This window comes from Xiphophorus couchianus, chromosome 14, assembly GCF_001444195.1.
Source record: "Xiphophorus couchianus chromosome 14, X_couchianus-1.0, whole genome shotgun sequence".
In the NCBI taxonomy this organism is placed as follows: domain Eukaryota; kingdom Metazoa; phylum Chordata; class Actinopteri; order Cyprinodontiformes; family Poeciliidae; genus Xiphophorus; species Xiphophorus couchianus.
The window spans coordinates 6,656,492-6,679,336 of record NC_040241.1 but is presented as its reverse complement, the minus strand read 5'-3'; the positions used below and the strand labels follow the sequence as shown (position 1 = coordinate 6,679,336).

General features: G+C 40.0%; 1 protein-coding gene across 3 annotated transcripts; it reads left to right on the top strand.

Annotated features, from left to right (window-relative positions):
* The first annotated feature begins 232 nt into the window (after positions 1 to 232).
* Positions 233 to 22,748, top strand: LOC114157086 (adenylate cyclase type 4). Of its 3 annotated transcripts, none has more exons than XM_028037852.1 (26): positions 233 to 510; positions 2,207 to 3,283; positions 8,437 to 8,646; positions 9,231 to 9,404; positions 9,832 to 9,981; positions 10,474 to 10,631; positions 11,579 to 11,690; positions 11,790 to 11,917; positions 13,268 to 13,426; positions 13,573 to 13,732; positions 13,905 to 14,063; positions 14,212 to 14,243; positions 14,384 to 14,437; positions 14,745 to 14,808; positions 15,609 to 15,706; positions 15,841 to 15,925; positions 16,643 to 16,780; positions 16,857 to 16,934; positions 17,239 to 17,420; positions 18,109 to 18,193; positions 18,289 to 18,447; positions 19,275 to 19,421; positions 19,510 to 19,617; positions 19,792 to 19,906; positions 20,586 to 20,710; positions 21,407 to 21,541. In XM_028037852.1, the coding sequence occupies exons 2-26, from the start codon at positions 2,405 to 2,407 to the stop codon at positions 21,539 to 21,541; spliced, it is 3,894 nt and encodes a 1,297-aa protein (XP_027893653.1). In that variant the 5' UTR covers positions 233 to 510; positions 2,207 to 2,404. The 3 variants fall into 3 exon arrangements, with proteins under 3 accessions (XP_027893653.1, XP_027893654.1, XP_027893655.1); XM_028037853.1 differs by lacking the exon at positions 233 to 510 and adding an exon at positions 1,969 to 2,083; XM_028037854.1 differs by lacking the exon at positions 233 to 510 and having other exon boundaries at positions 2,405 to 3,283; positions 21,407 to 22,748.
* Positions 22,749 to 22,845: the final 97 nt, after the last annotated feature.

The following is a 22,845-nucleotide window of genomic DNA, read 5'->3' as shown; positions in this document are numbered from 1 at the left end:
GCACAATTAATTGAATTACAATTTTAAAAACTGAATAAAGTCCTGCAACACGGAACCAGCAGCGGCAGCAGCCAGGCTGATCTCTGTCCCGTCTTCTCTCTCTCTCTCTCTGTTTACTTTCACTCTGTTTGCTTTGTTGCTGCTGGACCAGCGCGCGCGCTCCCACGCACACAGGCAGGCCGGCGCGCGCCTACGCTCGCGCTCATCTCCGCTGAAGCTCAGCCAGCTGAACTTCAGAGAGGCGCTCGTGCGCTGCTGCATCGAGACCCGGACTTTCTAAAAGGCTGTTTTCAGCAACGAAAAATAAGGATCTTTGACGGACAATTGTTTTGTTTTTCGCTCGGTTTTAGTTCGGCAATGTTTATTGTGCTTTTCCAGTTTTGTTTGATATCGATAGGAAGATGACTGAGAGGACGCGGAGCGACGGAGAATCAGGGAAATTCAACCCTGTCCTGCTGCCTGTCAGTTGGACTGACAGGGAGATCGAAGATAACTTTGCCTAACAATAAGGTATGGATATCTATCTATCTTCGTGGCACATTTCTCTAATTTTTAGTGAATTCGCTCCTTTTACTTAAATAGGGAAAGTGAGCCATACATGTTCTACTGTTAAATTCGTCTCCAAACTCTTTAAACCGAGGAAAAGTAACACCTTATCACGGCTAAATTATTGTAGATTTTCTTTAACGCCACTATATGGCAACACCAAAACATTTTTTAATTTGTATGGATTGATTTATTACTATCCACAATTATCCACAAAAGGTTACATTTATTTTAGAACCTTAAATAATGTTTTATCATTCACATACCAGAGATATTAGCATGTTGCTAGCTTTTATGTATTCTTGCAACTTGTTCTTTCTGACATTTGGTTTAACTTTAGAAGAAAAAAAAAAATCTTGGAGGATCTGAGAGTCTTTTAAGGAACTATAGCGTTTTTGTATTTATTTATTCTAATTTGGGTGGGAGGTTGTCAGGACGCACTCTCATTTAAGAATATAAAATATTGTTTTCCTCAACCATCTTGACTTCATTTAAATCAGCTGTTGTTTGTGCTTAGTAATAAAACATGAAGCATTTTATCAGTGTACATAAAAACAAACCTTTGAGATACAAATGAACAATAATAATAATAATAAAATGCATGGGATGTTTTGCTTAGTCACTGGGATATTTTTATGTGTTTCATCACACCTGGAGGGCATGTTGTGTTACGATCAAGAGGTTTTACATGTTTTTGTTTCAATTGAGTCATTTCTCGTTGCATCTGAATGGTAGAGCTTTTCATCTCTGCATATTTTTATTTTTGTTTTAAATTTTTTGTAGTTTTTTTTGGTCACCATGAACAAACTGTACTCGGATGTCCAAGTAGAGCCTGTGAAAGCAGACAAGTAGACCAACAGAAGTAGCCTATCCCTGGTTTAAGTTAGACTTTTAGCTCTGGGAACTTCCCCTATTTTTAGGAAATTGCTTCTTTGACTAACAGAACAGAGTAGTGAAACCAGCTTAAAGGAGGAAAGGATACTACCAGAACAGCAGCTCGCGTTAAGATTACCAGTAATTTAGAACTGTAAGTGGTTCTTTCTCTGATGTGAGCTGCAACAACGATGCAACGTTAAACTGATCGACTACACCAGCTGAGATGAATTTCATTATAATCCCTTCTAGACCAGTGATAAATCAGATTAATCGCTGCAGGACAGATAGATTAAAAAAACTGAGTCTAATCCTGGAATTAACGTGGCAAGGGAGCCGACAGGTTGCATGGGGAAGCTGTAGCCATGAAACACCGGTTGGGCAGAGAGGCGGTTTCCTGTGACGGGGAAGAAGAGGCAAAAAGAGGGAAGCCACAGAAAGAGAGCTGGGCTGAAGCTCTGGCAGTAGGTGTTGATGGGAAAAAATGTTTTTAATGCGAACTGGGTGAGTCACTGACATTTTAATGCGGTACACACCTGAACAGCTGTACAGTATGTGTGCGGTATGCAGGCGTATGTGTCACAGGGGAAGAGGACTAACTCGTTTTGCATAATGGGGAAATGTTTCAAAGTGGTGTGTGATGAAAATGGCACTAAAACCAAAGGTAGGTACAGGTTGCACTTGTGCTATTCTTGTTGCTTTTCCTCTAAGATATGCTTTTTTTCATTGATTATAAATGTGTTTTCACTTTGCTCCATACTCATTTTGAACTCTCTTTCTTTGGCAGAGACGTTCTTCTTCCTCAAAACATGGGACATAACTCATTGAAGGAGATCGAGTTAAAGATTCCTTATCGATCTGTGGGACCTTACAACACTTCAAACTCACTGTAAATTGACACACAAGCACCCTGGGACAAGTTGTGACAAGTTGTAAGATTGCGCTCGCAGGTATTTATCTCGAGGCAAGAAGCTGACGGATCACAATGCCAGACGAGTCCAGAACTTTCCCGGATGAATTCAGGCCCAGACAAGAAGCAGCACAGGTAGCCTTAGTGCCAAACATTGTTGTCATCTCCAGCGATGGCAAGGGCAAAGCTAGCACCTTGGAGCTCAAAAGAGACGGCCTCAAACAGCAAGATGTTCCTGGAGGGAGCCTGTCAGGACTTGGTGCGTCCCCGGTTTCTGTAGAGTTGGGCGAGGTGAAGACGGCGCATGTTCCCGAACCTCTCAAGGCCATTTCTTTGTTGAGGGGGAGAGAAGTGAGCGTGGATCAGGAGTCCCCGGTTGATCCATCTGGCATTAAGCTACAAAACGACATGAACCTTCCACTGCAGGCAAACAGCTGCACCGACTCGGACTACAGCAGCACCAAGTCCAGCCCCGGTTACGCCTGCAACGGCTTCGGCACGGACCTCTACGATGGAGAGCGGCTGGAGCTCGAAACAAGGAAGTTGGAGAAGATGAGCTCCGTTTCCCCCGTCAACTTGTCTGGGACCAGCCTAGATTCGGACAAGGCCAGGAAGAGCAACCTGGACTTTAACCGAGGCGATTCCATGTTGGACCTGACTGGCAAATCGAAAGCGGTAAACACGACTAATAGCAGTTCACCCAGATCGTCCGTCGTTAGGCAAAACAGAGACAGCATGGACGTCGGGTCCGTGCGGTACCTCGAGGACGACTACGTCGACAGGCAGAGCACCCGGTCTAGACGGAGTGTGAAAGAAGGGGTGTTTTGCTGCTATCAGGCCACAAACAGAGCTTTCTTGCGCTGCGTTGAGGAGACTCCAGCCATGCTGTCGGGCCTGCTGCTGTCCATCATCTTCTGCGTGGTCATCATCATCGTCATTGCCGCTACAGGCAGGGTGAGATGAAGCGTGAGCGAGCGTCTGTCTGCCTCAGTGTTTCGACTTTTTTTCCATTTGTCTTCCACAGGTCTGTTAGGAAGACTTATTGTGCAGAAACGATTAATTGGATTAATCAGTTATTGAAATAAAACGAATCAACTAATTTAGCAATCGATTAATCATTAATTACAGTGTGCAGACTCAAAAAAGGCCAAAACAATAGATGCATCTTGCACTTAAGATAAAAAAACCCACCTTTGTCTGTAAATCTCTTCTACTAAAACTCCTCAAGTCGTCTGGTTTTAGCTGCTCCTGGTTCAAACTGATTCAAGCTGATTAACATAAAGTATCTTATAATAATGAAATGGAAGGAAAATTATGGTTTTCAAAATAAAATGAAATGTGTCAATCCACTGTAGAAGCACATACAAAGAGGCTACAAATCGATTTTATTGATTAATTGAGATTTATTTTTTGATGTCAGTATGCCCAGGGCGGCCATCTTGTTTGACAAGCGTGTTCAGGTCAACTAGGCACAGTTAAAATGTTACGTTTTGGGTTTTTTTAAATTACAAGAATAAAGTCAGAATATTACAAGATTTGTCCTATGACAATAAATAATGTCTGGGATCATGAGCGCCCCCTGTCATGAGGCAAGAGAACTGCCTGCCTCACCTCAAATCTGTTCTCTGCAGTTTCTGATCGCTCCTCAGCTCACAAAACACGTTACACATGCAGTTGGTGACAAAAAAACACTCTATATAAATAAGCTAAATTATAGAAATATCAGTTCATATATTAAATGGGTTTTTTTTACCTCTCCAGGGGATCTTTTGTGGGCTCTAGTGTCCCTTATATGAAAGTAGGCTGACAGGAAAGGAGAGGGGGAAGACATGCGGCAAATATCATCGGGTCCGGGAGTCAAACCCGCGACAGCCGCGTCAAGGACTCAAGGCCTCCAAACAGGGGTCGCGCGATCCCCTACGCCACCACGGCACGCCCCTATTAAATGTTTTTTAACCATTTTATTGGCAACGTACAGACTGGAGGAGCATGCTCCCATAGAATGGCAGCCAGTGCAGTTAGTGAAAGGTTGATCAATCCCAGGTGAGGCTCCGCTCGCTGCTGCTTTGCTACCGAGCATTTGAATGGGAAAATGCAAAAATTCAGCGATTTTGAAGAAAGAATAATCAGAATTCGTTAAGCTAAATGAAAAATAAATACTTTATAGTACAAACCACAGTGTGAAAATAGCAATATAAATAATTTTATCATTATGTATTATTTTTCCTTGATGACACCAGTAATTTAGAACTGCCGGTATTGGTCAGGCGGCCAGTATTGGTCTGACTGCACATGACTGACTTTCTTTCACTTGAATATTATTCACTGCAAGTAAAATAATCGGTTCCCACTACTACAGGAGTTTGTGTAAGAACATGGCCTTGCTGTTTGTGCCCAGATCCTCTTCTACAGTAGAAATGTTTTCTCTGAGAAACTGTGTTGAAACTCTCTTCAGTTTGAAGAAACTGTTAATGCACGAATAGATCATGAGTTCAAGTTTCTCTGGGAAGCTTAACACCACTTTAGGTTGTAATTAAGACCTTAAGATGTCTTAAATTCATTTAAAATGATGTAAGCTGCCCTTAAACACATTGATCAATGGTCTCAAGTTTTATCATGGCAGGACTATTTACTCTTGCGTATTCTATGTAGTTTACTTTTCTCATGAGACTTTTCTGTCAGGCAAAGCTTGAATCACACCCATTGCTAACTAGCTGCTAATCAACCCTTGCTAATTAACTAGCTGTTTTCATCTATCACTAACTTTACAAAGTGTAAATTATTGGCAGTTGGCTGATCAACGTTCATCTTCACCAGTGGCTCATTTCTGATGCTAACCCATACGATGCTAGGTGCACTCTGAGCAAAAAAGCTTGACACTACTACTATTGTACACTTCTCTCGTGATGCATGTCTTAAATTTCAGTCGTAATAGTCTTAAAAATGTCTTAAATTCATTAAATTATTTTAAGTTTACCTTAAATACATTACAGGTTCTGCATTTTGTTGCAGAATTATTTACACTTGTATATTCTATGTATTTTTTTTTCTCAAGGCTTTTGAGTCTACTGCTAACTAGCTGCAAAATAAGCCCTTGCTAGCTACCCAGCTAGCTTTTTTGAGTCTATCATTGGCAAGTGTAAATTATGACCAGTTGGACAGCGTTCGTCTTTGCCACTGGCTCATTTCTGATGCTTATACATATGATGCCAGGTGCATTGTTGTGCAACCTAAAGTGAGAAAATATTACTCATTTGAACATGCTTGTCCACAACACTGCCTTTATACATAGCAGGAAATAAAACAAGCAGAAATTTCTCACACTTGAGATTTCAATCAAAAACAGGTCAAACCTCTCAGCTTTGAAAAATGTTTATCTTGAAGGATTAAGTGCCCGATTGTTTTATACAATGATCAGTTGATAGATTAGATTATCTAGTCTTCTGAGTCAAAGAGAAGACTTTTACTTCATCACAGTAAAAGTCAACGACTTAAAAAGGAAATCTAATCATGGCGTTTAATGGAGCATCAAACCTGTTTTTGTGAAAACACCAGGACATTCTTGCACTCCGGTTTACAATGTGTTTCATTCCAGTAAAAATAAAGTAGCGCGTGTGAGCAGTTGGCGCAAACAGTCTCCAGTATTCCCACAGTATTTACCTACGTTTAAAGAAGTGATACTTTTTCAGACCGCTGTTGCCTTTGAACTCCTAAAGCTTTATTGCTGCTCCAACGTCAGAGCAGCTCAGATCGCGCGTCCTTTCGTCAGAGCTTCCCCATATAGCTGTCCCTGCGCCTCCCCAGAAACGGAACAACACGTCACACCTACGCAGAGCTCTGCAGGAGTGATTAACATGTTTGATATGCTATGTTTACTGCACTTGGATATGATCACGTGTGTGTGTGTGGGGGGGGCGTGTGTGTGTGTGTGTGTCTGTGTGGAATTGTGTTATTTATATTTCTGTCTTTAAAGCGCACTCATGGAAACCTGTAACATCAAATAAAATAGTAACTATAGTAACTGCAAAAACATTACCAATTTGAGTAGCCTTTCCTCTGTTTTATGAAAAAGAAAATTAAAGTGTGAGGTCACATTTAAAGCAGAGTCCCCTTTTCATGCAAATGAAAAAAGGCTTTTTAATTTTGCTCCGACTCGTTGAGAGAGAGCAGCAATTGAAAGGTTTATAGGTCAGTCACTGGAATGCTTTGCACACACTTCCTGTATTACCTTTGATGGATTTGCTGATGAAATTGATTTCAGTTTTTAATTCATGACCTGACAGAGCCTCTAAAATAGAGCCTGCTTTTTTTGTTGCTTTTTTTCCCACATGTGCATTCGCCTCGCTGCGGTACTCTAGTGTGCTGTAAAGAAATAAACGAGACCTTCGGCACAATGGAAGTTATTTTGGTTCGTTCGGGGCTCATAATCTGACAAGTTTCAGATAAAAAAAAACAGTGACATTCAAAAATACTTTTTTAAAAAGTTGGTGGCTGTGGTTTATGATGTGGACGAAAACAGGTTTATTAAGATAAAGTGATACAGAGAGGAAATGGCAACATATTTGTATGAAATGAGTTTACGAGTTGTTGGAAGCAAGCAGCAGACGCCTGACTAGTTCCAAAGAAAATCGGCTTACGGTAGTCAAGACAACAGGATATAAAAGCATGTCTTACCCAGGTGCCTGTCAATACACTTTCCCATCTAAATGTGTGATAAAAATAATAGTTTTCCCATAGAAGGTCAGGAAAGAACTGGGTTCTGATGGTGCTTTTCTGTCCTGAACTACATGATGTTCTTGTTCATGTTGATGATTTCATTTCATATCAGCTAGGTAGGCAGAAGTAGGCCTTATGTAGGACTTTTAAGGCTCTCCCATACTTAATCTGAAGCTGAAGAGTACGCGGGGTCATGTGGTTGTGGGACGTTTGGTGACGGATTGTGGAAGCAGATCAGTTAAGACAAACTCCCAAAATCGCTGTTCAAGTGCAGTCCTATGGAAACATTTAACCGCCAGAGGGGTTAAGCGATTGGGCAGTTAGAAGTAAAAAGTCATTATAAAGTTTCATGTTATCGTCTCATTTTTCATATAGAGATAAAACTCTTGTTAAAAGGCAAGTTTCTTGTTAAAACAAGATGAGTTTTATGTCTTGTTTTAACAAGAAAGTTAGAAACTTTCTAGTTTTAACAAGAAACGTTTTCTTTTCAACGAGAAACTCTCGTGTTTCATTGAGAAATTTTTACATCTCGTTAAAATATGAAAGTTTCTTGTCATAATAAGTGTTATATCTCGTTATAACAAGAAACTTGTCCTTTGATGAGAAACTCACATTTCTCGTTGTTGTTTCTTGTTACAAGAAACAAGTTTCATATCTCATTATAACAATATACTATTTGTTTTAATGAGTTCCTCGTTATAATTTGACCAGTTGTTTATCTCGTTGTAACAAGATGTAAAAATACGCTCCTCAGACAGATTATGACTTGTTGAGAAGGCATTAAGGGGCTAGTTATGACTCTCCTCCTTCTCACCCTGTTTTCTCTAGACAACAACTAAAAAGACCAAGAGGTGTTTTACTGTCACTGACTTTCTGATTTAAATGAGAAGATATTTTGTTTTTAATCTCATTGTAACAAGAAACATTTTTGTAACAGCAAAGGTTTTACGTCTCTTTATAGTAAGAAAGTTTCCTCATTTAAAAGAGATACTGCTCCTGAACACTTCCTTACATTTCTGCATAACACACGCCCACAAACCTCTGACCAATCACACAACACTTCGCACAAAGCTCTCTGTGAAATAACTGGATCTGGGTCTGGTGTCGTGAAGATCAGTCGGATGCCTCCCTCCAGACAAAATTATGGCATTTTTGTCACGCGACTACGTCGACGAGAGACATTTTTTTCACTTCGGATGAAGTATGGTAGAGCCTTTTTAAACTGTTGGAGCTCCTAGCCTGATATGCAATATCTACAGAGATAAAGGCAGATATATCTGAAAGCCTTCCAGAATTTAATGTCATCCCATGAAGACACTTTGTATGAAAGAAGAAAAGTAAGAGTTGCTGTTTAAACTTTACCTTAATCTGCTAACTTTTGCATTATCCAGACAGAAGAACCGTACCTCGGCGATCACGTTGGTGCCCTGTCGGTGGTGTGCGTGGTTCTCTGTCTGAACGTGATCTTGCTGGTGTGCCTGCCCTGGGTGGCCACAGTAAGACGCTGTGGAGGAGCGCTGGCGCTCTTCGTCTGGGAGATGCTTTACGTCACGGCGATGGTCTTCATCTTCACAGGGGGAGAGGTGAACGCATGGGAACAGGTGAGAAGCAGCTACAAAAGAAAATGGGATTGAGTTTTGTTCTTTTCTTTGGTTACAGTATCCTTAAAAAAATTTTAATTCATGTATCTGAAATTAAAACCTTAAGATTTCTTACATTCATTTAAAATAATATAAGTTGCCCTTAAACACATTGATCATCGGTCTCAAGTTTTATCATGGCAGGACTATTTACTCTTGCATATTCTATGTAGTTTACTTTTCCCATGAGACTTTTCTGTCAGGCAAAAGCTTGAATCACACCCACCGCCAACTAGCTGCTAATAAACCATTGCTAATTAGCTAGCTGTTTTCATCTATCACTAACTTTACAAAGTGTAAGCTATCGGCAGTTGGCTGATCGACGTTCATCTTCACCAGTGGCTCATTTCTGATGCTAACACATACGATGCTAGGTGCACTCTGGGCAAAAAAGCTTGAAACTACTACTTTTGTACACTTCTCTCGTGATGCATGTCTTAAATTTCAGTCGTAATGGTCTTAAAAATGTCTTAAACTTTTAAATTTGAGTTGGTGATAGCTGCAGAAACCCTCTTTGAGTTTCATTGCTCCCTCCTTGTGTTCAGGTGGCGTTTTTTCTCTTCCTGTCTCTGAGTGTTTACACAGTCCTGCCTCTCTCTCTGACCTGGGCCCTCATAGTTGGGATAGGAAGCAGTGTTTCTCACATCATCATCATCAGTGTGTATGTCCCTGTCAAGAATGCAAACACTCGTCCAAACATTCCACAACTTGCCGAGCAGGTAAAACACCATCTTTTGTTCTTTCAAAAGATTGAATAATTTATTTAATCTAATCCAATATGACCAGATTAGAGTGATTTTAAGGAATTTTAAGATATTTGCAACATTGCCTTCCCATAAGGATCATAATTCAGATGTCGCATGAAGGTGTACAAAAGTATTTTGTATTGTGTGACCCACACGGTTTACTTCCTCTAGAAAACATGCAAATGATCAGGCAGATATGTTATTGCTTTACAACTTACTCATGTGTAAACAGGAACCTTGTATAATACCGCTCATTATGTATCCGAATGAGGACAAATGGAAAACACAAAAAGGATCGTTTGGCCTGTCTTGGCCTAATTTGCATGTCGCGGTCGTGTCTCATGGAAACCTGTGACGTCCAGAAGGCGAAGACGTCATCTGATGAACTCTTGTTTTTCAGCTGGTGGCGAACGCCGTGCTGTTCGTGTGCGTCAACTGCTTCGGGGTCTTCCACCTGTGGATGACCGAGAACGATCTCAGGGCATCCAACAAGAAGCGGGAAGAGTTCAGCGCCGTGCGCTCCCAGAAGGAAGTGAAGAAGTATCAGCAGGTTGAAACACTTGTATAATCATATTTACAGTAATAACACACTGATTCTTGTTACTCCGTATCCTTTTGTTTAGAAAGGACAGAGTCAGTCGTATGAAAAGTCTCTCCTTAATGTCTTTCTAGGCAGCTTGTTTCACCTGGATTACAAACGGTTCTGTGTCATTGGTCTCATTAAAGGCCTCATTCGCTGGCCAGCCGCTGCCTGGTACCTGTATGCTTTCCCTGCTATTAGGCCAATAGATTAATCATTCACTCGTCTGAGGGCTCAGCAGCAATAGAAAAGGCAAACCCAAATGGGCACCATTCATTGCGGGCAAACAAAGAGATGAAACACAACCCAGTGAGCAAACACTGCTTTCTTTTTTACAGGCTCCGAACACAACCCTGTCGTTTCTGAGCGACAGAAATCTGGTGGTTTCGAGTCTAGAAACGTCCCGCCTTGCTTCGCGTCTCACTCATTCCCACCCTTTTCCTTGTGTTTCATCCGACACAGGAGGGGCTCTTGCTGTCGGTGTTGCCACGCTACATCGCCGTGGAGCTGAAAAGTGAGGTCATCAGGAGGCTGTCCAAGCCAAAGGGCGACGAGGCGAAAGAAACCAGCAACCACCCCAACTTTCACAGTCTTTACGTTCGGCAGCACAGGGATGTCAGGTAAGGGCTGCAGGTGGAGGGTTGGCTGATCGCTCTTAGTGCTAATTGGCTGGTTCTGTTACAGATCCTCAGTATTTATGCATTATCAGCGACACGGAGCAGCTCAGAAATGTGATGTGGAAGGGGAAATGAGACCATGTTTTCAAGGTTTTTCTCAAATAAAAATAAAAGAAGCAAGGTGTGGGCTTAGCGGCTTTTATTTAGGGGCAACAGAGTAGCAGGGGTTCAATATTTATTGATTTCTACATACTACAACCACAATGTGACAAACTGTGCCATTGTTAGAAAGAAAGAAATGAAGGAACGAAGGAAAGAAAGGAAGAGAGAATGACATAAAGAAGAAAGGAAAGAATAAAAGACAGAAGGAAAAAAGGAAAGAAAGAAAGGAGGAAGGAAGGAAAGTAGGAAAGAGAAAATGAAATATGGAAAATAGAAGGAAGGAAAGAGAGAAGAAAGGAAAGGAGAAAGAAAGAAGGAAACTAAATCAAGTTTAGAACTGGATTGTTCTGGAGTGTAAAAAGTGGTTCACATTTACAGAAATATACAGAATAAACTATATTTCTCTAGACCTTTTCACAGGATTAGATAAAAATGTGTCTGTCAGAACTAATTTACGAAGAAATGAGACATGGCTAAAGACTTTGTCACAGTACACACCTCGCTTCAGGGTTTATCTGAAAGAAATAAAACACAACACAGCTACTTCTTAACACACATTTTGGCTTTATAAATATAACTTTGTAGTGAAGATTTAATTTACTTACTATTTATACTACATTTGTCCTATCTCCTTGTGAACGCCCCTCTATGCCTGCTTCTACCCAGTGACAGACCCTGACTAGCTTCTTATTGTTAGCTTTGACTGGTACATCCTACCAAAAACAAAAACATATTCCTTTTTATCTTCACCATATGTTAAATATTTCTTTTTCTCTGCGTTTGTCCAGCATCCTGTATGCAGACATTGTCGGCTTCACTAAGCTAGCGAGCACCTGCACGCCCGAGGAGCTGGTCGCGGTCCTCAACAAGCTTTTTGGCAAATTTGACGACATTGCAAAGGTAAAGCTGCGAATGATGTTTTTGTGATAGACATCTTTCTGTTGAATCAGATGTTTAAGACCCAACTCTTTGGTCCCCCGTGTTTCTTTCTGAGCACAGAAGAACGGGTGTCTCCGCATCAAGATCCTGGGGGACTGCTACTATTGTGTTTCCGGCCTCCCTGACCCCATTCCCACCCACGCCATCAACTGCGTTCAGATGGGCCTGGACATGTGCACCGCCATCAAGTCAGTCCATCTGGATCTATCTGAGTTTGTCTAACCCTTCCCCAAGAAATTTTTAAATGATCAAAATGTGTTATACCGGCATTTACAACGTACAAGACCACAAAATGATCAGTAGGGACAACAAATGACCAAGAATTATTTTCTTTGTTCCAAAATAATTCCAAAATAATTTTAGAAATGCACCTTTTTCACTTCTTCTGTTAGGTTTTGACTTAAAAAAATGACATTTTGATATTTGATCAACTCTTAGCAACTTTCCAATCACTTTTAGTTATCAGTAGATTTATGCAGAAAGTTTTACACATTGTTGTTTTCAGTTGTTTCGCAAAGTGTTGCTTTCATCCTTTCATGCATGTTTGAGAAATCCTTTAATCTCTATAGCAACCATTCAACTGTGCAAAAAGCCTGAGTGGACTTAGCTCCGCCTTTGAGTCTGCGCATCTGCTGAGCTCCTTATATGAGCTACTTCTCAGTACAACGTTGGTAAAAACATTGCTAGAGGATTAATAGAGAAGGGTTGTTGTGATGACTTTCTGAAGGCGGAGTTCCAGAAAGACCAGGAGTTTTTAAAGAGACAGAAGCCCAATTTCAAGGCGTTAAATTACAACATCAAATTTATTTTACGTCATATTTGACATATGTAGCATTTTTATAGCAACTGAAGTTAACATAGTTACTTCACTGTACTATAAAATGGTACTATTTGCCTGGAAAACACATAATACCCCTTTAAGAGTTTTTTTTTTTTTTGTTCAGTACCAACTGCTGCCGGTGTTGGTATTGCTGACGTACCACGTCAACGATTTGACATACACGTCAAAGTACAATTGACTTGTGAACTGAAATGAGTGGTTTTAATGTGACGAAATATACAAAACTTAGAGTATTAGTACCTTGGTTGTGTTTTCCCACACTTTTAAAATAACATATTTTGCATAATCTATTTTGATTTCTGTTCTGTGCTGTTTGATGCAAATGCAGAAGACCAGGAGGTGGAAGCCTCATTGCTTGCATTCCTTGGAAATTCATGTCTGAGGCAAATGCAAATCAAATGTGGCAATATATGGTTCCAATTAATTTGAATGGAACAATATTTACGGACTTTGAAAACAAACTAAAAGCTGTTCTGATGTGGAAAGTTATTACATTTCATATTAAACACAATGAAATTCTATTTATATTTAATAATAACATGAAAACTAGATTAGCTTATTATAAGTAGATAGCTCTAAATATGGTGTGAAGACACTTTTTAAGGCAAATTGAAAACATTCATTCACATCTTCTTCGATTTTATCCATTTTTCTCAGTGAAACTTCGATTTTTAGCTTCTTCTTTGCCTCCTTCTAGTGAACTTAGACGGGCTACAGAAGTGGATATCAACATGAGGGTTGGCGTTCACACTGGCAACGTGCTCTCCGGTGTGATTGGCTCTCAGAAGTGGCAGTATGACGTCTGGTCAAATGATGTTACCTTAGCCAATCAAATGGAGTCCGGAGGCCTTCCTGGGTAAGAAAAGTGATCCTTATCTGATAACTAAACTGTATGAAACCATGCAAAAATGTTAGTTAATTTCAATGAAAAAGCAATATTCTTAAGTTTTAGTCTATTCTGGAAACATTTGAACTTCTGTTTGTAAATGCCGGTCCAACCAGGCGAGTCCACATAACCGAAGAAACACTGCAGCACCTGAATGGAGCGTACGAGGTGGAGGACGGGGATGGGGAAAGTCGAAATACTCACCTTAACGGGAGAAAAACATTCCTGGTTATTGACCCTAACAAACCAAGCAGTGTTCCGCGAAGGCCTAATCTGGTAGGGGCACACAGTTTGAATTGCCTTATTGCTGAAAATGGGCTATGTAAACAAAATTCCCCTGCCCTGCCCTTGTGGGGAAACACTAGCTTAAAATGTGTATTAAAAGATTATTTTCTTGTAAGTATGCGCTGTTGATCTAAATACTGAATGGCCTCTGCTGTAACTTCAGGCAGCAGGTGAGAACAAGCAACGGGCGTCCGTCCGAATGTCTCAGTACCTCAAATCTTGGAAGAACGTCCACCCTTTCGCCGACCTGAGCAACCCACAGAAAAAGAAGCCCTTCAAGCCTCTCAAAGGCGTCATACCGCGTCCACGGCTGACATCGACGGTAAGGACGTATTCCTGCTTCTCCGTCCCACTGGGCCGTGTTGTAAAGGACATGCAGGGCAGTCTCTGTTTTGTCTCTCACGGCTGTTTGATCATGGCCTATTGTACCCCAGTCTAACAGTGCCTGTTATGTTTGTGTTTGATTCTAGGAAGAAACACATTTTCACAACAATCCCAACCGGTAAGCGGCGAGAATCTCTTAAAGAGTCGTTGATAAAATTACTCCAAAGTCAAATCCATCCAGCTTAAAGGAGCTAAACAAAACCTACTCTCTGGTCTTCTCAGAAGATACCATCAATAATGTCTTTTCATTTGTTTTAGTCTGTCTATTGACAGCAGCATAAAGGGATCGCTGGACACAGTGGACATAGCTGGGTGAGTTTACAGGGTGTCCACTCATCCTTAAAATGTCTTAAATGCTTTTAAAACATGTAAGTTGGTCTTAAATATGTTAATCAGAGGTCTTAAATTTTGTTATAGCTTTGCTGTTTTGTGTAGTTTTTTTCTTGTGGGTAATTTCTGTCAGGCAAAAGTTAAACATCTTCATTACATTCAAGGCAGTTGAGGCTGATATTACTTTTTCACGTCTTTTTGAATTTTAAAGTCTAAAATATGACAATATAAAAGATGCTGTTTTATCTTATTAAATTTCTCCAGTGTTTCCTTGTTTCTTTTCATTTAGGAGGAAAGTGAAGAAACTCAACTGGTTGACTCTGTTGTTTAATGACCTCTGTGTCGAGAAACAGGTATATTTTCTTCTAAAACCTAATATATGCTCTTTAAAAGTATGTACACATAAAATTCCTTGCAAAAAGTATTTATATGCCTTCAGTTATTTCTTCTTTTGAGACGTTACAAACACAGACTTCAATTTGTTTTACTAGAATCTTAGTGTAATTGTGAATTTTATGGAGGAAAATGACATGGCAATCAAAATATTTCAGAAATAAAAATCTGAAAAATGTGTTGCTCATTTACTCAGACAGCAATAAATAAAATCTAGTGCAACCAATTCCCCACATGCTAATTGTAGCTTTGGAAGAGCTGCAGAGTTTCACAGCTCAAATAAGGAAATTGTTAGATATACTGGAAAACAAACAAAAAAGTCATACCAAGTATTTTTGGTCCAGTTTCTACTGCAAATATTTGAATGCACTTGAAATAAGACAAAGCTAGCTTACAAGTAGCTTTTCAGCAAGATGTAGGAGCTTGTTTTTAGTCAATAATCACTTGATATTGATAAAAAAGTACCGGTACTAGCTCCACTTGCAGATTGAGACATTCTTCCAACGTTATAAGTGAAAACTGCTATTCACAAATGAGCTCCATCCAGTCTGACTGAGTTTGAACTGAACACTCATTCAAGCCAAAGTGTCGTTTTTCTTCAACTCCATATAAAATCAATTCAAGTTAGAGGTTTTAATGTGAAAAAATATACAAAAGTTTGAATATTAGTACTTTGGCAGGGCTCTACACAGGAAACCTTGTGACTGAAAAGACTAAATCTTGTCACTCCTAACCAGCGTTTTTAAAAACTGCTTTCCAGTTCCGCCTCTCAAAGGTGACAAATTTGCACTACTCGGTGAGCTGCATCGTCATCATTTTCGTGACTCTTTTCACCGTCCAGATGCTTGTCTCTGAAAAGTAAGTAGCTCTTAAAACATCTTCATGCATACAACCGTTGTGTCTATTGTATAAGGCTCCATCTTAATTGTTCTGAACATTATTATTATTTACGGCGAGCAGATTAACTTAACTCAACTTTGTTACTGTTATAGGAACTTTCAAATGGCAGTGTCTTACGGTGTGACCTTCCCCGTAATGGTGGCACTTCTGGTCATTTCTTTTGTTGCATACATGAAGGTAAAGTCTACGCTTATGCGTCACTTTAATGTCAACATCAAATTAACGCTGCATGACTTGTAACTGACGCTACTTGAGATCAGCTACATTGAAATAAAGTTCTAGAGAAAAAGAAACACTCACTGTTTTGCCAAATCAATCAAACCACTAGAATATTACCAAACTTTAATGCTCTTTATTGGGAATTTAGGTTACAGACCAACACAAGTTTGTGTATGTTTAAGACATGAATCCCTGAAAAACTCCAATGCATCTCATTTAAATCAGCTCAATTTTACTTAGTGCCAATTCACAACACGTCATATTAAGGTACTTTACAAAAAAAAAGTCAATTCAATATAATCGAGTCAGTTCCAATTCAACCTAGTTATCAAACAATGCATCAAGTTCAGTTTATTCTTCAAATTGATGAAAAACGTTTTCCATCTAAGGAAACCAAGCAGCAGCATTCACTAAATATATTGAGGTTTGTGGATGTAATGTGGCTAAAAGGTGAGTTTAAATGGTATGGATACTTTGCCAGACCATGTAAGCAAATATGATTTTGGAAATTTAGATGAAAGTTATCAAAAAACATTGGAGTTTCTGCCATTAAAAAATTAAAATGGAAAGCGTAATCTAATGGTCTCCCCTAAGTAGAAATGATCACCAGTTATCTGTGTCCTGAAAAGACTCAGAATGGTGCCATAGTGACGTTTTTCGCTTTATCCTCATCAGAAATTGCACTCCAAGTTGCCATTAAATGTCCAGTGGGTAGTGAAGCTGTCGCGCAACCTCCTTGCCAGGGCGGTGCTGCGGCTTTTCCTCGTCACTCTGTGTATCCTCATCACTTTGCTTATGGCCATCCTCAACTTGGTAAGTATTGTTTTCGGTCAGTCGTCGATTCGTTTGCTTGATGGTCTTATTTCCACTGTGTCTGCATTCTTTCCAGATCGTCCTCCCAGGAAGAAACTGCACGTCGGTCACTAACACCACATATTTAGGAGGACAGAGACTGTATAATCTGCCTGTGAGTATCTCACCGGATTATGAGATCTTTTTTGTACATTTGACAACACATTCATGGAAACGGGAGACAGTTTTTGTACCTTTTTCTGTGCTAACATTGATTTCTCTCTGTGTTTGCATTTCCCATAGTTTACATTAATCTTTAACCTTGTTGGCTAACTATTACCTATCTAGTAGGTTTCACTGTATTTGCAGCCATAGTATCTGAAGCTAAACTCTGAATTCTCCATTCCAAGTTTGAACAACACATCTCACCAATTTGCACCTGTTTCTCTGCCCTCCCTCCATTTGGTGAAAACATCCAGTACTACCTGTACTGCTGCCTGCTGGCCATGCTGGGAGTGATGGTGTTTGTTAGGATCTGCTTCTCTGTGAAGGGATTCCTGCTCACGCTGGCTGTGGTGGTGTACCTAGCCCTCTTCCTCAAAGTCTACGAAAACGAGTCCAACTGCCTTGTGGATGTGTTCTATGATACAAATCACACACAGTGAGTGACCTACGCATAGTACTACTGGTGCTATTTGGATGTTAGAAGTATTTTTTAGCTGCAGATGCATCCTTTACTACAAATGATCAAGTGTTCACTAAAGGAATGCTATGTTACTGCATTATAGGAAATAATATGCTTATTTTCTTATTTAAAAAAGAAAGGAATTGAACTATTGGGTTATTTTCATCCTGTAATACATTTATAATACTGTATAAAAACGGCTTAAATGAAAAAATCTCCAGGATGTGCATATGTGTTTTAACCAATTAATCATCAGGATAGTAGATTAATCAATTACTGAAATCTTGTTTCTGTTTACATTTCGGTTTGTCGACAAACTAATGCATCGCTGAGTGCGTGCAGATGAAAACCATGTGTTAAACTTCCCTCCGCTCAGCGCCCTCGGCAGTCGTAACGCCACCAGCCTCGCTTCGGGAAGGTGTTAAATTTCTTCCCTTTTGTTCGTGACGTCGAGCCCAGATTGCGAATCCTTGTCTGCGGTTTCAGATCTCCATCATTTATTTAGCTGCTTTCTATAGAAAGAAGCCCTCCTGGGTGGCGGGGGATGCAAACCCAGTTTAGAAACAAGACATCCATGTTTGAGGAAGTTGGAAGGGGGAGTGGGTTGTCCTTTTTATTGATCTGTTCAACTCTAGAATTACTTTATTTTTGTGTTTGTCTACAGTGTCGGGGTGCTGAAGGACCCTCAGATCATGTCCGGGATCTGGCTGGTCATCTTTTACTTTGTGTGCCTCATTCTGGCTAGACGGGTTCGTCTCTTTTTATCAATTACCACGCAATGTAAAGCGTAGCAAATTAGTCGATGCACGTTGAGACGTTGTGTGCGTTTGTGTGACTCTGTCAGGATGAGCTGACGTGTCGCGTAGACTTCCTGCTGGAGTGCTGCTTCCAAACAGAGCGAGAGGAGATGGAGACCATGGAGAACGTCAACAAGCTCCTCCTACAGAACGTCATGCCACTTCACGTCGCCTCCTTCTTCATGGGCAAAGCCGTCCGCAATCAAGTAAATACTGTAGAAGCAGGACAGATGCAAGCAATTAATCAGCTTGCGATTAATAGTTTATTAAATTAGAATTGGGTGCAATCGATTAACTTCAAAACGTTCGCTTAGACCTTCTTTTAGTGTTGTTGTTTGGCTGACATCCGTCGCAGAGCGCCGCTGGTCATCGTTAAGCGCTGACCACCGCTTAACAATGTATCTTTGATACAGAGACAAAGATGGCGGAGCTTTACCAGTTTAGAAATATAAACACTATATAACAAAGAAAACTTGATGAAACATGATGAAGAAACGTTGTGCCAATACATGCTGTTGATTTTCAGATCTGTTTTAATATTCCTTCCAAAGCTACCGCCGATGGGTCTTCTGTATGGACGAACATCTCTCTGTTCACGGGGAATTAAGTGTTTTGCATATTTTATTCTTTTCATATTTTAGTTTTAGTTTAATAATGTGAGAAAACCAGAGTTTGGTGTTAGACAATTACCATCTTGATACAAGAGAAAACTCAGATTTTTTAAAGAAAATGGCAGCTTCTCAAGCAATCAATCAATCGGTAAGATCAATCAACTTTACATTAACTGATCAATTGATAACTTCCATCCCTAGTACAGACCCACAGAAATATGAGCTTATAACAAAACAATATTAAACCTTGGATGATAAATATATATAAAAACGAGACATCTGAACATTTTTGGCAGAATTTTTGTCAACATCTCCCTGCATCTCAGTCAACATGCTCCCAAATGTTAAACCTCGGGACGAGTTAGTCGTCAGTTCAAAGTGTCTTCATCTACAACATCTCCCTTTATTTATTTTTTTTGCAGGACCTGTACAGCGAGTCATACGAATGCGTGTGTGTGTTGTTCGCATCGATGCCTCAGTTCAAAGAGTTTTACAATGAGAGCAGCGCCAACGGAGACGGCCTGGAGTGTCTGCGCTTCCTCAATGAGATCATAGTGGACTTCGATGACGTACGACCGCGGAGATGATGTGAAAGAAAGTTAAATACTCTCTTCTCTTCTTCTTTCTAACATTTAGTCTGTGTGCGTCTCAATGCAGCTTCTGTCTAAGCCCAAATTCTCTTCCGTTGAGAAGATTAAGACGATTGGCAGCACTTACATGGCTGCTGCAGGACTAAGACACTCCCCTGTAGGAGAAGACAATAAGGTTTGTAAAATGAAAAAAAAAACACGAAACACGTCAAAGTTTGTATTAATTGTTTGCTACATTTTTGCAAAGCAAGTTCAGCCGGCACAGGGAAAAAGCATTCCTCTTGGGTTTTTTTTCAACATGTAAAAGAAAAGCCCTGCTAACAAGTGTGATCTCTGGCTCCCCCTACAGAAAATCGACATGACCTACACTACTGTCCGCACCATGGTGGAATTTGCAATAGCAATGATGCGCAAACTGGAAAAACTCAACCAGCACTCTTTTAACAACTTTAAACTCCGGATCGGTGAGTTCATTTTAATATTCCCAGGAGAGTGGAGAGTTCACTGAAAAAAAACCCAACAACAACTGCTTTGATATGTTAAAGCACAAACTCTGGTTCCAGAAGTGCCTTTAATTACAAACAGAAGTTGTCTCACTATTTTATCTCTAAACGCTGAAATGTGTTTTTGAAAAATGAATGAATGAAACATAATTTGTGAGGTTTACTGTTCCAGTCTACTCTGCATCCTCAGAACCAGAATCAAACCTGTAGAAGCAGCATTCAGCTTTTATGCATCTCTAATCTGGAACAAACTTTCAGAAAACTGCAAAACTGCTGAAACACTAAATCAATACTAAAACTCCACCTGTATAGAGTTGCCTTTGATTAGTCGTAACTGGAACATTGCTCAACATGTTTGATGTGTGTTTGCTTGATGATTCTGATGATGTAGTTTAACTAAATGTAATGTTTATTACTGGTGACTGTGTTATGTTTTTATGGTGTAAAGCACTTTGAACTGCCTTTTTACTTTGCTTTTCTGTAGAGGGTTCAGCTATTTTGAATAAGAAACTAATACAAAACCCACAGATGCAAATACAAACTGGATATAAAGTCCTAAATAGGAGGCATTTTTATATTAAAATGATAATTTATCTTAAATGTGAACAAGCATGTATTCTTGTCTGTTATTCACTTGCAGGAGCAAATCACGGCCCAGTGATCGCGGGAGTTATCGGCGCCCATAAACCTCAGTATGACATCTGGGGGAACTCTGTTAATGTTGCCAGTAGGATGGAAAGCACAGGGGAACTGGACAAGTTACAGGTTAGAAAAACTCTCAATACATGCACAAATTAATGACTTATAAAATAAACTTTTATCTATGTTTGTCTTTTTTTCCAGACTTCCAGTACAGAAATAAGCTCCTTATTGGCAATATTATGTAAAATTAACTTTTCTTTAGTTTTACATTGTGTTATAATGTTATTCCCTCATTAAAAACATACCTGGAGTGTTGCTTTGATTCTTTCATTCATGTTTGAGAAATCCTTGAATCTCCCACGGCAACTATTCAGTTGTGCAAAATGGCCGGGTGGAGCTAGCGCCGCCTTCGAGATGCAGCTCGGCGCTCCTTCAGACTAGCCAGCAGCAATTAGCACACTGCGCATCTGCTGAGCTCATCATAGGAGCTTCTCAGTGCAACGTTGGTAAAAATGTTGTTATGGAGTTAATAGAGGAGTTCCTGAAGGCGGAGTGTCAGAAAGAGCAGGAGTTTTTAAAGAGACAGAAGCCCAATTTCAAGGTGTTAAATTACCAAGTAAATTTCTTTTAAGTCACATTTTATATACAGATAGTTTTTTTTAACAACTGTAGTTAACATAGATACTTAATTGTGGTATAATATAGTGCTGTGTGCTTGGAAAACTTAATACTTCCCCTTTAAAACAAGACGATACTAATAACAGATGATTGGATTAACATTGAAAACATTTTTTTTCCCTCTCCCCACCATGAACTCAGGTGACGGAGGAGACCTCCCAAATTATCCAGAGCGTGGGGTACGACGTCACCCTCCGAGGAAAAGTCAACGTGAAGGGGAAAGGAGAACTCACCACCTATTACGTCAAAACCGACCATTCGACTCCTCAGTTCTAATCGAGCTTAAACCGGGCGCTGCGACCTGAACGCCCGTGGCTCGGTCTGCCATAAAGAACACAGCGCCGGATGAGTCATCCTGGTTTCCGCACAACCAGTGGCTGAGACTTAAAGGAAGACGGCGGCTGCATTTGCGCACCAGATGCCGACTCGACGACAAAAAAAGGGTCATGGCAACAGAACCCGTTTTTACAGGATGAGACAATAAAGACGATCCATCCTGACTGCTAAAAGCAAAATACAAATGGCATCTGGAAGGAGAACTCTTCCACCTTATGGACCTCTAAAGGGCCTGCCAGGCACACTGCATTGTACTGTATCATTCTATATACTGAAAAAGATTTTTAACGGGGGAACTCACCAAGGCTGGATCACGTTTGTCGCCAAATTCCTAAATAATGCTAATTTAGGTTCAATAGAAACACAATGACCAAATACTGTTGTAAGAGAAAAGCTTCTGGCTTACAAAAGAAACGTGGTCTTCCTCGAAAAACAAAGGTCTGACTTGGAAGAATGACATTGATCATGTATTAAAAATTATTTTTGTATCTCACTTCTATATTGAGGGGTGGGGAAACGTTTTACCTTATGGTTTTGATTTATTGGAATGCACTGGTCTAGCATAGATATTGTAAGACGGGGACCAAAGAAATGTTTTTCATCCCAACCACCTGTTATAATAGGAAAAACACGCACATTCCTGATTACATGAACAGAGATGGAAAGATGTGAAAAAAGTAAAAACAAAAACTGTTTTTCAGTTGCTCCATCCTCAAAATGAGTGGACCAATAGATAAGAGTGTCAAAAAAAAGTAGAGTTTGCACGGAAATGAACTTTTATTGTTTACCTTTTTAGTCTGAGTTGGTTTAGATGGAGTGGAGTGGAATTTTTTTTACACTTTTTAGTCAACACTTGCACAGCACACCTTTTATAGCCTGAAGGGTTGGGATCCCAGAGTATGAAGTCACTGGTGACATTCCTCGGATCCAATCGCTGCGACCCCTGATGCTTTAAACTAATGTTTTAAATAATGTCTCAAACTGACACGACTCTAGTGGGAAAAAACTCTTCACTCGCGTGAAATGACGCCATGAAAACTTACATGAAGGACATGACATTGCACTTTTCTGACTTGTGATTGAAGGATGAACTGTAACTTGTATGTTTGTGTCGTATTGAGGGAATGCTGAGAACTGTGAATGGGGAGAAAAAAATAGCTTTATTAGTATGGAAATATATTTTTTCTATTCTATTTATATGAACTAATTATGATAATAAAAAATACATACATTAATTCGCCTGC

Excerpts from the sequence above, each read along its gene's own strand:
- LOC114157086 (XM_028037854.1), top strand. The coding sequence starts at position 2,405 with ATGCCAGACGAGTCCAGAACTTTCCCGGATGAATTCAGGCCCAGACAA. Across the intron at positions 10,632-11,578 it reads CGGCAGCACAGGGATGTCAG|CATCCTGTATGCAGACATTG; the intron begins GTAAGGGCTGCA and ends GCGTTTGTCCAG. Across the intron at positions 17,421-18,108 it reads TATGATACAAATCACACACA|TGTCGGGGTGCTGAAGGACC; the intron begins GTGAGTGACCTA and ends GTTTGTCTACAG.